The following is a 15182-nucleotide window of genomic DNA, read 5'->3' as shown; positions in this document are numbered from 1 at the left end:
TGCACAGATTAAAGAGATTATTGAATTCAGCCTTATTTAAAGAAAGGTGGTCCTTTAAAAAGACATTGTCTTCCACTGCAGCAGAGCCTTGGATGCTGTTCACTATGATTTATTCCTCTGACCCATTAAAAACATCACATTACAGATTAAAATGCAGCCAAAGTGTCAGTTTCAGCAGCTGCAGTCCTCGCTAGCCTCCACCAGGTGGAGACGCTGCACAACGCTTGGACTCTGACAGTTGGCTGAGGGCATTATGTAACCTCAGAGTTCCCCCCCAGCTGCTCTGCGCAGTCACTCCCTGACCCCTCCATGGACTGTCACGTCCTCGCGGAGCTCCGAGGGGGGATTTGCATCTGTCAGGGTGAGACAGCAAAGACTCTGCAGCTTGTCACCAAAAAAGACACGAGATGAGTGTTTTCTGCTTGAGATGCCCATCACACCTTCACCTCACAGTCTGCCCACAGCCGGCCTGACCGTCCTGTCCGTCTGTGGCGAAGTCTGCAGCCTGCTGATTTCTCACTGGGTGTGCGTGTCTGTCCTGGACATTGTTGGTTATTACAAAGCCTGCTTTTGCAGAATATGCTGCTAATAATGACAAAGAATCTTCAAAATAATATTTAAGGCCCATTAGGATACCACAAAGGTCACTTTAAACTCCACCTTTGACCTCCACTGACGATATCACTTTAACGCGCACTTCTCTTTAAATTTTTACGTTCTTCTCATGTTATATTTGTGATTTGCGAACATCATACCAGGGCCACACCTTTCCCTCATCCGCTTGCAATATACAGCCTACCTGGAGGATTGCTATGGCAACAGGTTGCCAGTAGCGACGGGGTACCACTACATCTCTGCGCGTGAGTCTGCGGGGATGAGCGGCGCGTCAGGACGACAAGAGGAAAAAAAAGAAAGGAGCAGCAGAGGGTGAGGTCTGCCCGGCTCAGTCAGCAAAGACAGAAAAAAACACCACTGCGAGGGTTTTTCTGTCATGAGGTGAGGAGCCCCGCGAGCTGCAAGGACGCGTCCGGTCGTTGTCACTGTTTCGGTGAAGAGTCTGAAAACAGAATCGTCGGATCGTCGGAATGGAGAGCCGCCGCTGACGGAGATTCCCGAGCTCCCCTGATAACAACAGGTTAGTGTTTACACACTCGGCCACTTTCACCTGCAGCCGATGCGCTCACCGCCAGCTTCACCTGCACCTTTTTCTTCCCCCCCAGTGTGTTCATTTAATCGTTTGGTTCTGTGCTGTCAAGGTGCGCGCCGCGCCGCGAGACGCACCGGAGAGGGAAAGCGTTTTGATGCATCCACGTGCGCGGTGAGGAGTCCAGCTGTGCTCCTATACCGACTCGTTCCGATGCAAAGCTGGCGGTGTACAGACGGAACAGATGAGCTGCGGATGTGGTTTAGATGCAGGTTTTATACGTTCATGTTAATGGCGGCTCCTCATTTCGCTCTGAATTGTTGTTCCTGCGTTGAGGCTGCGGGTGTGTCTACCTTTGATCACAGCTGGATTACACGCATTTGGGAGCATCAGGCCAAATAAATTCAACTATATCAGTACGAGGATTGGTGTTCTTATCAGCACTCTTTTGCATTTACTCATTTATTAAATGCGTATTTCCATGTTTAGTAAACTCGAATGGCGTCATGTTTGTTTTTTTTCTAAAATTCACCTCCTTTTCCTCTTTTGCTCGCATTTCTTCACATAAAAACCTGTTACTCTTCAAATAAGATTATAGAAAATTAGAGGTAAAATGTAAGAATTTCAGCTACAAAAGAAATATTAGCTTATATATGATTTTTATATAGTTATTTAAATATTTTTTAATGCCAATTTTCAAATTCTTGCTCAGTTTCTTTGAATTTAATAATGAAACGTGTGCATGTGTTGTTATAAGGACTGAAAGGTGTGTTGGTCATATACACAAAGAGTGTGTGTAGTGAAGTGCAGTGTGGCATTCTCTTTAGACTTAATCACACACTGAGTGGAAGGAAAATTCAAGACAGAAAAAAATGTCAAAATGTACATTTTGACATACATCTGACCATATTTTTGTTGTATTATTCTGTGTTGGTAACAGCTCCTTGGTGGCCGTTCAACATTTAATGACACAGGACATTTTATATTGTGAAATCATTGACAACATGCTGCAAAATAAACTCTAAATATTCCCCTAAATCCTCATGCACTTAGAATTCTCCATAGTCATAGTCTCGCACGCACACACACACACACACACACACACACACACGCTCAGCCCAGCAGGTTCGATCAACTTTTCAACATAATTGGCTTCATTTCTAAATTTGGCTCCGTGTCCTTGTCACACTTTCTTCCTCATCAATTCTCCTGACTTTGCTTCATCTCCTCGCCACAGCAGCCGTCACTGATGTCTTTACAGCTGGACCAAAATAACTTGTGCTTTTACATCATGCTGGTCAGTTTCTAATATCAGGCGTCATGTATCAGTGTTTCTGTCATCTGGAGGCTATTTCAGGCCTGCAGAAGTGATTATTTTCTCCTGAAACATGGCTGCTGATGAGCACAGTAGATAGATAATGTGACCTTCTTCAAACGGCGCAGATCTCATTTTGAAATGGGAAGCACATCCCTCCTAAAGTTGTCAAGGGAAGATTGAATGTTTGGTGTATCTTTGCGTAAAACTGTCAAGAAAAGCTCGAGACTCTGAGCACTTAGTCATAGAGCTGCTGCTGATGTAAATGTTGGGAGTCTTTTGAAGTGCATTACATAACCTGCTGACAAACAGCAGAGTGCTTTCTGGTCCAAGGTGCTAATACTCGCTAACCTCACCGTGTCCTTGGAGGACAAGATTACGATTTGACAGTGACCGCTTATGGAAAAGCAGCGGACAAAGAAAAACAGCCCATTCCTTATCGTTTTTCGCAGCGAGGGCAATGAATCACTGCTGTGAAATATCATTTTTGAGTTTTAAGTGTGATGGATTACAGGCTGCTGATCAGCGAGGCAGGGCTCAGGCTGCTCCTCTGTCTCTCTCCTGAGAGTTGCCTACAGAGGGCTTTTAGGTTTTTTTTAAGGCAGAGGGAGACAGCTCTCCTGCCCATCTTGTCACTTCAAGCGTCTCATAACATCCACCACCCCTCCCAAGTGATTGTCAGCCTCTGTGACGGCTCTTCACGCTTACAGAAGCGTAACCGAAGGACACAACCGGAAAAGGATCGGAGTTTGGGTTACGTAAGCGTTTCCTAGAGGCAATTGATAATCTGGTAATGATCTAATTGATCTGAAAATGACAAGTGGAGCCAAATACCTGGCCCTCTTTTTCTTAATATTTCCTTTTTGGTTATGAGATTTTGCTTGCCAACAAAATTCTGAAAACTGATGATCTGCTGACAAGGCTGCAGGCGACCCAAGAGATCAGCCAATCAGAACGGTCAGTAAAGTCTCCCATCTGCAGATAAAACTTCAAGCCACTGTACCATTTTGTCAACACAGTGGACAATTGAGGAGGACTTTGGGGTATGTTAACCTCAACTTCTCCAACCAGGTCTTTTAGATAATTTGTTCCCAAAAACTGAAACTGAGGGATCGTGAGAAAATGAGCTGTTTGGAAAAGCAGAAAAAACACATTTTTTCGTATATTTTTCTCTAATGTTTGCTAATTTGTTTGATTATTGATGGTGTTAAGAGTTATTCAAATGAAACCAGGAAAAAGACGCGTCCTCCTTTGGCTGAACTGGACATACAGCGGTAGATGTTACTGCGTTTGAAGCGATCACAAGCGAAAAAGAAACCTTCGTTTCGATAACTGCATCTGACCGCTCATGCCTGCTCTGATTGATTTTGTTTTGAATTGTGCAGTTAAGTTTGTGAAAAAACAGATTTTCTGTCCAAAGCTGCAGAAAAAAAAATCCCTAGAAGCATGAAAAACAGCCTTAGATGTCTGAGCAATCGCACATATGTGAGGTTTAAATAAACAGTTTTGTCTGCAGTGACTGAAAAATGACTAAACTGGTTTGTAGCAATCACTCAGTGAGAGACAGAAAGCGACGAGTCGTCCTGCCGGCTGTTTTCGGATTGATGAATTTGCCTCGAACTCTGTTTATAGAACAGACAAGCCAGCAGGCTTCTCCAAACTCAACGTATTGTGCCTCCTTTTGCCAGAACAAATGATCCACACAGAAAGCTGCAAGCTGTTCCTCCTGTTCAAACTTCAGCACTTTTAGCGCGGTTTGGAGAAAAAAGTCACGTAATTGTTTTGTCTTCATGAGAAAAGTGTGTCCAATGCTGCTGAAACTGAGCCTAACCTGACCTTTAGGCTCAGTCCTGCTGGAGTCTCTGGTGTGCTGTGATCGTTGTATCACTGCAGGAGGGATGAGCAACTGAACCCAAGTTTTTATGCCTTTTTCTCATTGTGACCAGTAGCAAACTTGTACTACAACAAGGCTATGTCAGGTGGGATTAACCTGCCAGGAGCCTCCAAGGCAAAAAAAAAAAAAAAAAAAGAGCCTCTGGGCCTTGTTAACCCTCCATTTCTCAGACTTTCTGGGCTTTGGTGTGTCACTGATGCTACTGTATATTTTCTTATTGTTAACAAATCCCATTAAAAAGGCTCAGGAATTTCTTAAAACAGCTGGTTTTAAGTAAATGTTACTCACATGTGAGTAAATGGTACATTTTCAGGGAGTATTTTTGTTGTGGATTAACAATCATTTGGCGCTGTAGTGAGTATTTCTGGCAGCAGGATGATGCATGTGGGGTTGACTTAAAATAAACAAGTGTTTGAGCTAATAGTCATGAAGAGACATGTCATCCAGAGCAACAGTGTGGCTCCAGTGAGATGTACAGTCAGGCCTTGACAGTACTTGAATGCAGCAGAATTTAAAGGTTGGTTTTGGTCTTTTGATGTGACTGATTGATAATAAGGCAAATATAGAACATCACTTGGCTTGAAACACATTAATTTAATGACACAGAAATCTGCACAGGCTGGATTTTTGGCCCTGCTACACGACACAGCCTCAAAACGAGACAATAAAGCAGGAACTCATCACATCAGGTGATATTAAACTTAAGTGATGAGTATTCCTGCATTAATTCCAGCTGACAGACCTTGGCCCTCACAGATCTGGGCCCTGCGACCAGTGGGCATTTTGGCGAGGCATGAAGGGGGGGGATGCCATCCTCCCTCTGCATCCCCTGGTAGCAGAGAGAGTGCAGGAGCAGAGGGGTTGTTTTGTTGAATATGTTATGGCTCCGACCACGACTCTGAGACATCAGCAGTCTAACCGTGTATCGATGAATTTATGGTGCTGTCCGTGGTGCTGAAGCAGCAGACGGATTTCTAATTACGCCTTTTTCTCTCAGTCCCGCCCTTCTGTCAGTTTCATCTCAGATTTACAATATTTTCTAAACTATCTACTATAAATACTCAATTCTATACTATACTGCAGCTTATACACCCCACAGAGCAGAGTCACCTTCATGATCAACGCGACAAGAAGCAGAATGTAGTGGCGGCACAGTGAGAGGATCATAGAGACGCTGCTGCCTGTAGTATTCCTGTAATCTTCCCATGATATTTCTATGATCATTCAGTAGCATCTGTGCTGCAAGAAAAACAGCCTAAGATCAAACCACCTCTGGAAGGAAATATTCTCGGGGAGACATGACTCCAGGTCTAGTTTTCACTGCAGGGTTAGACTGGATTATGGTTTGGACCATTCCCCGTGTTCAAAATGAATGACAGCCACCCGCCTCCCCTGACTGGTAAAACAGCCCTCGTTAAACCGTTTGCATGTAAGTTTTACATTCATGAAACCTGAGAGGAGAAATTCATTTCTTCTCATGTATGACAATGTTTAAAACTAATAGTGCCACTGAATTTAATTTGCAGCTGCAGATTGGTTGCATATGAATCAAATTTATTGGAGGCTGGGTGGGGTATTTCAGGCTAGCAGGCTGTGGTTTAATGGTGCCAGTGACATATCTACCATCAGAGCGGTGTTGCCTCCAATAAATGCTGTATGACTGAAACTCCAAAGTGCCAATTCAAACCCCCTGAGCTGCAGAAATTCAAGGCCAAAGGAGTCCCCTGAGCCTTCTTTACTCACAGAACGGGCTTTTCGCCTGGAGTTCCAAAAATAAACTAATCTGAGAGCCACTTTGTTGGTCTGAGACACATTCTGTTTTGTTCCTGTTTAAAGTGTTGAGATTTGATGCTTTTTCTGTTCATACGATTACACTGAGTTGATAAATGGGTTTGCTGTTTCATCTGTCAAACCGCAGAGGACACGCTCTCCAGTATAATCCGTCTGTTTGGATTCTCCCGCAGGTCTTATCCACTGAGCCCATCTTCCCCTCCGAAATCTTTAAGCAACCGACAAAGAGCTGGAGCCGAGACGATCAAGCATGGATGTGCCCAGGATGGCTGAGGGCCTCTTCAGCAGCACGCTGTCCTCGTCGGGCGGTGGCCATCACGTGCCTTCCTACCTGACGCTGGAGCAGAAGGCGGCGTTCGTCTTCGTGCTGCTGCTCTTCATCTTCCTGGCCCTGCTCATCGTCCGCTGTTTCCGCATCCTGCTGGACCCCTACCGCAGCATGCCCTCGTCCAACTGGACAGACCACACCGAGAAGGACACGTTCGATTACCGCATCGTCTGAGGAGCCCTGCGGGTGCACACACTGGAAAAAACAAAAGAAAAATTCAAAGAAAAGACCGATTTGATGCTTAAAGAGCACTTTGGCCCTAAGAACGAATGACTGCTGATTCAGCAGGAAAACGACAGCTTTCAGAAAATCCTCTGAAAGTTCAGACGTAAAAGAATTTTGAAGGCTCGTCATCGAAATGAGCGCAAACCTGAGTTCAACAGCTTCTCCCTGCCAAATCAGAAGATTCTCAACCATAAGAAGACAACTATGAAGATTATTGATCAAACCGCAAACTACCGTGACCATAAATCCAAGTGATGCACCAGAGCCAGTTACGGTTACCCATAACTCCCTTCCCCTGCCATCAGTTCTCTTGTGGACTACCTCGTTCCTCCTCCATCTCATGTGTGGAAGACTTAGTATTTTCTCACATCTCACACAGGGTCGAATATCTTTTGAGGTCCAAGCCAGTTGGATGAAAACAGTGTTTACATCTTTTCATGTTTACGTCCTTAGATTTTTATTAATAATGTAGACAATCAGTGTTTAAAACCGTCGTGAAAAAAAGAATTTGCAGAATAAATAGTGGAGGTTGTTGAGGTCTTTTGTTTTTAGCGTATTTTGTCTTAATTTGTGGACAGACACAAGAGGTCCAAGAGACTTTGTATGACTGATGTGATTCAGGCGGCGGGGAATTTAATGCCTTATGTTTTTGTAGGATATTGTGTGGTGATCCTTCTGGACAGTAAGGTACGACTGGCTTTAAGATTATAGTGATCACAATGAGGAAGCAGTGGTGGAAAAGTTCTCCCTTTAATGTTCTGGAAAGGTTTGGACGGACAGATGCCAGCAGTGAGTAACTATAACTGTTCTGTGTGTGCGATAAAAAACTATTTGTCCTCTCAGTCCTGGAGGGCCCTGCTGTGTCCACGTCTTTAGATGTCAACAACCAAAAGAGGTATTGAAGAAAAAAAGTTTACTGTGCTGTACCGTGTGCCTCCTTTGAAAAAAAGAAAAAAGAAAAAAAAGAAGAAGTTTAGATCGATGTTTTAGGAAAAAGGAAGAAAATGGGTTCATATTTTTGTCTTTAAATGTAGTTTTTTGTGTAGTGCCCATTTAAGAAACTTAAACAGCATTTTACTGCCTGCAGTTGGTATATTGACAGTTGGTATGCCAGATCTGCAGAGAGTTGATGATGAAGATGCGTTTTCACATCAAACCCTTTACGAACTGATGTTGTGGCTCTTTCGTTGGGCAATTTTTCAACTGTGCGCCTTATAGTGTAGATTGTTTACAGTATCGTAGGTAGCGGAGACGCTGGAAATCAGCCAGTCACTGATGCGACTGTGTCTTTGCACTTCACGGAGATGTCATACAACCCGCTAAAAAGAAAAAAAAACCTTTCCCTGCTCTTGTTCCTGCTGGGACAGGAAGTGAACTCTGACCCTTTCGATGACGTGTGATGTTCTTGTGATCTGCTGTGGCCTTTTCCTACCTATCGCAGATGTTGCGACGTTGTGCTGAGGTGATGTGTTTTGTTTCTTTTTCCGCATGTATTTCTTGCAGAGTATCCTCTCCGTGCATGATAAATGGTGAAGTGCTTTAATCCTGATGTTGTAGCTGTGGGTCAGTTGCTCAAGCAGCCATTTCCTGTCTGTACTGGAGCCTTTTGTTTCGATCCGTTTTTCGCCTGGAGCCGCCGTCCTTTTTCTAATAAAAATGATCAGAGTGCACAACTGCCTTTTAATGTGTTTTATTTCATTAGGCTCAGGTGGCAGGTGTTAAGGACAAACAAACAAACAAAAAAAAAAATGGATGAGAAAACCGTTCGTCCAAGCCACCCTGCCCTTTTCAAGGCAGCCATATGTGCCAGAGGCCCAATACATTCTTTTCCCCGTTTTATCAGCGGCTGGCAGTGGTAGCCGGCAGGTGTCTCGATTGGTTTTCTGTGAACCCAGACACTTTGTCTGGCTACACACACACACACACACACGCAGACACAGTAGTCTCGAGGCTCCAGGCCCAGACTGCTCTTTGAGCTGAGACCCTCCAGAACGCCATGCAGAATAACAATCTTCCCTCTGACAACAACACTGAATATGTTGATATGCAATTATCTGCTGCACACCTCCCCGAAAACCCTGCCTCGTCTCTCACACTGAAGCCAGATCGACCTGTGAATTTTGTTTTGCAAGTGAGTGTGTGCATCTGTCGTGTGTGTTATTTAATAATTCTGCTGATATCACACATCCACAGGTTTTTTTTTGTTGTTTTATTTTTTTATTTTTTTTTTTAGGGAGGGCTGGGAGCTGAAGCGGATCAGAATTTTAAATGCGAGCTGATCCCACAGAGGAGAAATGTGCAGTCTGCGCTTTTTGGATTATTATGTAAGAGACAACCTACGTCTTTACTGAAACCTTCTCACTGTTTGCTTATTTCTAAAAGTCAAAATACTGGTGTGGATGCCACGCTCGGCTGATAACGGCTGTAATATGAAAGCGGAGCTAAACATGCATCATTTGTTCATACAGGAAGCTGCGAGCTGGCGCGAGGAGGAGGCCAGTTTGTTTCACAAGAAGCTGTAAGTAGCGAACATTTCTGGGATGTAGGAAACACATCAGAGGAGGAGCGATTATGACACCCTTCATTCGAAAACAATGACTCCTGCATTCAAGACTGATTCTGACATGAAAGCGAACACCTCAGAAGTTGTCAGTCCTCAGAAAACGTTCGCTGATCCAAAAATACTGTTGTTTTTCTGTAAGTGTCACCCAGGGGCTTTCAAACGGTGATCATTCTGAGCGATAACCAAAATAGAAACAAATCATTTTGCAACCAAAGCCTTCATTTTCTGTTTGTGAAATCTCATTAGCTCATGCCAAACAAAGATTATAATCCAATCTAAACACGCCCTCACACAGCAAGTGGGAGCGGCAGCGGGGAACATTAACCATTATGGATCAATACCCAGTCATGCTTTATGCAACATGCCTCATATTAAAGAAAGCCACTGATAATTGAATTATTTTCATTCTCCGCTGTGCACGCTCAAACGCCTTATGTTGAATTTATTCCCTCTCCAAAAGCCCCATTTCACTATTCAGCCTCCAGTTAATTTAATGGTCTCTGAACAGGTTGGAAGGGACTGTTCCCCTGTGAATGTGAATAGCTGTGCAAGAGGATAAGAGAGCAGCTACTGATATTGTGTAATTGATTTTGCAGTGATTCCTCTTATTCCTGAGAGCTGGCGACGTTCACAATAGTCTGTCAACTATTTCACTGACGAATAGTGTGAGACTCTGGGAACATTGGCGCCGAAGAGGAGATGATCGCCGGCATTATTCAAGAATGCTTCAGGTCTGCAGCTTTCAGAGAAATGTTGGATTGCTTTGTGCTCAAATCTGCAGCGCACGACGCATCATAAAAGGCTGCTGGAATTAGTGCTGGAACAAATCGTTGATTGACGGGAAATGAATCAACAAGAACTTTGGTGATCAGTCAAGAAGAAAAATGCTAAATATTAGCTGCTTCCAGCTTTTTAAATGTGATGATTTGTTGCTTTTCTCTGACTTCATATTACTGCAAATTAAATATTTATGTGTTGTGGACGGCTGGTTGGAAAAAACAAGCAAATTATGAAGACATCCCCCGGGGCTCTGCTGAATGGTGTCAGACAATTTTCAGTCTCTTCTGACTTTTTAAAGACTAAACAGCTAATTGGCTGAAAAATTGATTGAAACAATAATTGAGAGATTACCTAATTATGTAAATAATCATTAGCTGCAGTTAAATAGAATAAAACGTGGCAAAGAGAACAAAAGCAGATAAGGCAAGACGCAATATCACAAGTGCCTGCATAACATACTGCAGGATGATCCAATAACAGGACATAAAACATCGGCTTTCTGTGTAGCAGAGAAACTTCATGCTGAGTTTTGAGGCTATAGATGGATTTCTAAAGTATGCTGCTGGACAAAATGACAGGAATAATGTTGCAATATAAGTCAAACCAATGCAACAGCATCAAAAACCACCTGAGTTGAGATGAGAACTTCCAAAAATCCAGGTTTGATTCTCTGTAGTAGGTTCTCAGTGTTCTTGTCTGAACCTCCTGTTTCTTACATCCTCCTGGTGCTAAGAAGCAACAGGTGAGTTAGCAGTGACAACAGTTGTAGTGTATAATCAAAATAGCCAAAAACAGACTAACGAGACATAGTTTACAGCCATGCTAGCGGCTCTCCTGCGCTGTACTTCAGCATAGCTGTGCTTTGAGACATGCTAGCATGTTAGCATTGACTTGTGAGCATGCTAGCATCACAAGTCAGTGCTAACATGCTAATGATATTTAGGTGTAGTGTTTACCACATTCACCATCTGAGTTTGGCATGCTAACATTTGCTAATTGGTACTGAACTGAAGTACATTTGAGCCTGAAAGTAAAGATATTAATTAATTAAGATATTAATATTGTACTTGTTTGTCATTTCGGTCAGTCTTAATTTTGCTTATGCCAAGTTAGACAGTTTCACAAAGATAAAAACTGATTTATCTTAAGTCTAAAAGTTGCGGTGGCTCAATCAGCGATGTTTTGTAGCCTGAAAAAGTCCAAATTTACCCAGAATTCACAGCAAATTAGTCATACTTCAGATAGTAGATGATTATCTAAAGTCTTGTTTTTGTTTTTAAAGGAGTACCAGCCTTCTTTGGAATCAGGGTTGTAGATCTACACCATAGTCAAAGTCAAAGTTTAGCTTCAGTGCCCGAATCAGTGAAGGCAATATATGAAAAGTGACTACAGTTCAGTGCATCCAATAGGCTCGTTCATTCACTATTTCATTCGAAACCACAAATGTCAATCACATGGTGCTGCTAGAGGAAAAGGCAGGAGATCACCAGTCAGTAGAATTCGTCCTCTGGGGACCATGAATGTCTAAATAAAACGGACAGACCGACGCTGCCATCCCTAGAGCCAAGCCGCCAGCATGGCTAAAAATAGAAATCACCATCCTGCTGACACAGTCTCAAACAGCGTAGGTCTCGCCATGAGAGTGTCTGTCTTAAGTCCACTGCATTGGATTGTGTTAAAACAGAAGAGGGAGGGGGGAAAAAAACAAGTATGGCTGCATTTTAGGAGGTGATTCTGAAGGTGGCACGGATGCTAGTAGCCATTCTCCTCAGGCAGGTTGTGCTGAGCCTCAGGGCCCTGACAGATGAGGCTCTGTCACTCCTGGTCTCTGCGGGACAGCCTGAGGGCCCCTGCCAGGTGATCTCAGGCTACGTGAGCGTTCACACAACCTTCAAAGCTCTATGACATAGCAAAGACCCCGGCCACGAAATGCTTTTAAGGCTAAATTTGAGATCTGCTCTGAAAATTACAGGCAGCCTGCGCAAGGAGGATAAAACAGGGGCGATGTGATCCCTTCTCCTACGTCTTACTGAAAGTCTGGAGCTGGTCTGTCAGATTCATGTCAGCCACAATCTGCTTTAGTCCTCAAAGTGGGAAGGCAGCTGTTCGAGAACACGCATCACATCAAACACCAGCGCTCCCTCCCACTGAGTCATTTTGTGCACACATTTCAAGGGTTTTGAAGCAGAGAGCCGAGTGCAACAATATTTTTCACCACGGTGTCCGACAGTTGGCCACTGGGAGCCACCCAGTATAATGACAGTCATTACTGGTGACCACTGGAGAGCTTCACCAGCGCAGCTGGAGGATAAATGCTTCCACTGGCTGCAGCACAAAAAATGTGGACAATTTACATAAATGACTGCATAATTTTGCATGCAAATAATAACTAACAAGAGTTGGGATATTTATATACATAAAGATAAATGCCAACTGGAAATAAAAGAACACATTTTTATTGAAATGTAAAAGATCTTTCTATTAAAATTATTCCGATTTAAATCTATTCACCTTAAATATCTTCATTTGTTGTGTTTTATGTCTTTCTCCTGGACACTGAGACATCATAACAACCATTAAAGCTTTGGGGTTGTTTTGCACAGGAATTACATAAGAAACACTTTGTCCTTTTTTTCGGTGCCTTTATTGCCTCAGAGACAAAATAATTTCATAACTGCCTTTTCCAGAAAATAAGACGTGCTTATTAGAGTTCTGCAGTGGTTTCCACAAAGTTGGGGGACTCTCACGACACATTAACAATGACCAAAATAACAAAGGTATCCTGACTTTTAAGGCCTTTTTACAGTTTCCACATGACAATCACGAGAGGAACGTGGTGAAATCTTTGGTCGTTAATTAAAAATGGTGGTCCTAGATCTTACTGTGAGACACAGATTCAGAGATGTGACAAACTAACCATCCTGAATACGACATGAAATACGACAGGATACACTGAACCGAGGTAACGCTACATAGTCTCAGTGGATGGATGCTGCGAGTTGATGACGCGTCAACTTGCCTCAGTTTTTTTATTTGCATCCTAAAGCTACGACTCACCTGGTTATAATCTCACTTTATGACACACCTCAACATTGATTTCATAGATTCTGACACAGATTATGGCCTAGACTTCATTAGACTGTGCAAAGTCTGACACAGAGCATAGGCGCCTTTAGCCCCCGTAAGACCCCGTGCCCCCAGTTTGAAAGGCCATAAAATCCAAGCTGAGAGTATCCTGATGCCATGACTGTGAATTCGGTGTTATTTCCCAGACTCCCCCTGTGGCTCTGGATGTGTAAAATCAGTGGCGTGCCCCATTAAGAGACTAACAGTATCTCTTTAGAAAGTATCACTCACTTTAGTCTCCTTGGCACTTCTTGATTTCTCTGTTTTGCCCCACGTTTGACCTTAAATTCATGTTATTATTGACTGGAGACTTTGGCTTTTTCTTTAGCAGAGACAGATTTGCTTTTGTCCATTTAACCAAATCTAAAAATTGCACTGATGCTGCCATGTTTAAGGCTTTAAACACACTTTGTGTGTACCCATACAGTCATGATTTTGATGCTCACCTCCCAAAAGACATTTTGCCATCTTCCCTTTGTTGTTTTTTCCCTTCAAAAAAACTGATCTGTCTTGTTGTTATTCATGTTAAACATAATATTACACAGTAAAAAGAAATGGATGGATGGTGGCTGAGTGGTTCAAGAGACTTCTCTAAAAACATAAAGGTCACAAGTTTGATTCCCAGAAAAGATAAGGTGTATCCGTCAACTGCCATGCATTCTGTTGAAGAGTGCTTGAGTCCAACGTTGAGCTCCTATCTGCTCGCTGTAGGTCACCCTGGATAAGAGAACATGAAGTGCTCTTACTGTGATTGCTTCATGATTATCTTTGTCCGTACTGTGCAGCTCGACTGCGGCGCAGCGACACATCACAGTCTGAGGGCCCTCATCGCAGATCCTGCCAGAGAGAATGACGCAAATATGAAATACTCGAGAGAACAACACAAAATAATGAATAAATGTAGGAGGAACTTAGCTGCTATAACTAACTATAAGTGAGGACAGTTGAAGGAACAAAAGCTAGTGATGCTAACCGCTGTAAGCTAGTTTTAATGTTTCAGTGGGAGGTTCATGAACCGTACTGCAGCAACATGACACAAATTTAAATTCAGTGACCTAAAACTTAAATTTGAGTTTGCATTTGACCTGTTAAAGCTCCACAAGCCAACACTGCATAATATAACGGGGGTCTCTCGTAGTGACGAACTTTCATTGATTCATTTCAGCTGATTTCTGTTCTTCCTTTCCTCTTTTTTTGTCTTAATCAGTCACTAATGATGTGCAGTGTCTGTCACATCTGCTGTGATTGCAGGGAGCAGTAACCTTTGTCGTGTTAACAGCTGTTATATCTATACAGTAAATCAGCTTGCAGTAACATGCACAGCTGTCTCATCCACGCTTGTTACCATCTTCATGGCCAATTTTCTCTCTATTTTTATGGCACATGAAACAGGAAGATGACGTCCTCAGTCTTAATCCTGCCCACATAGATCTGGCCGACTTGTTTTTGTTTTTTCCAAGCTGTTTACAGCTCTGACAGCTTACTGTAGACATCTTGTGCACCAAAGTGGCCAAAAAAAATCAATTCATGCAGCTTTAAGTCGATACGAGTGAGGATCATGAATGTAACTGTCAGGTTGTGCATCTGCTCCAGGTGCCTAAGGACCCACAACATGGCAACAGTTATGCCAAGTCTAACCTGCCGTATCAACGCAAAGTGCCCGACATGTAAAATTCTGGAAGGCCAGTTTGTCTTCTTATGTTTTGGTGGGTAACCTCTTATCCTCCTCTGCTCTTAAAATGTGTGAACTTGGCTTTAAAAACAGTGAACTGTAGTAAAATATTGTGATTGGTAGGTAAGCTCCACATCCAGCTCGCCCTCAGTCACAAGAACTGAATCTTCTGGACGTTCACAGATGACCTCGTCCTCCTCCTCCTCCTCCTCTGTCTCTCTCCTCTCCCCTCCTTCCACCTCTTTTGTTGTAGCTTCCTCTTCTAGCAGCTCCTCTACCATCTCCTCCTCCTCCTCCTCCTCCTCCTCCTCCTCCTCCTCCTGCTTCACTGTACTGCTGTTGTT

The 15182-nt window shown here is 43.2% G+C and overlaps 1 protein-coding gene across 1 annotated transcript; it reads left to right on the top strand.

The window, feature by feature from the left end:
• Positions 1–287: 287 nt before the first annotated feature.
• LOC143324965 (cortexin-3) lies at positions 288–8370 on the top strand. Its single transcript, XM_076737789.1, has 2 exons — positions 288–1135; positions 6318–8370. Exon 2 carries the CDS (start codon positions 6395–6397, stop codon positions 6644–6646), a length of 252 nt encoding a protein of 83 aa, XP_076593904.1. The 5' UTR covers positions 288–1135; positions 6318–6394; the 3' UTR covers positions 6647–8370.
• Positions 8371–15182: the final 6812 nt, after the last annotated feature.

The sequence above is a fragment of the Chaetodon auriga genome, chromosome 8, assembly GCF_051107435.1.
Source record: "Chaetodon auriga isolate fChaAug3 chromosome 8, fChaAug3.hap1, whole genome shotgun sequence".
Lineage (NCBI taxonomy): Eukaryota > Metazoa > Chordata > Actinopteri > Chaetodontiformes > Chaetodontidae > Chaetodon > Chaetodon auriga.
The sequence above is the reverse complement of the archived record's forward strand: the minus strand, read 5'-3'. Positions and strand labels throughout refer to the sequence as shown.

Excerpts from the sequence above, each read along its gene's own strand:
- LOC143324965 (XM_076737789.1), top strand. The coding sequence starts at position 6,395 with ATGGATGTGCCCAGGATGGCTGAGGGCCTCTTCAGCAGCACGCTGTCC.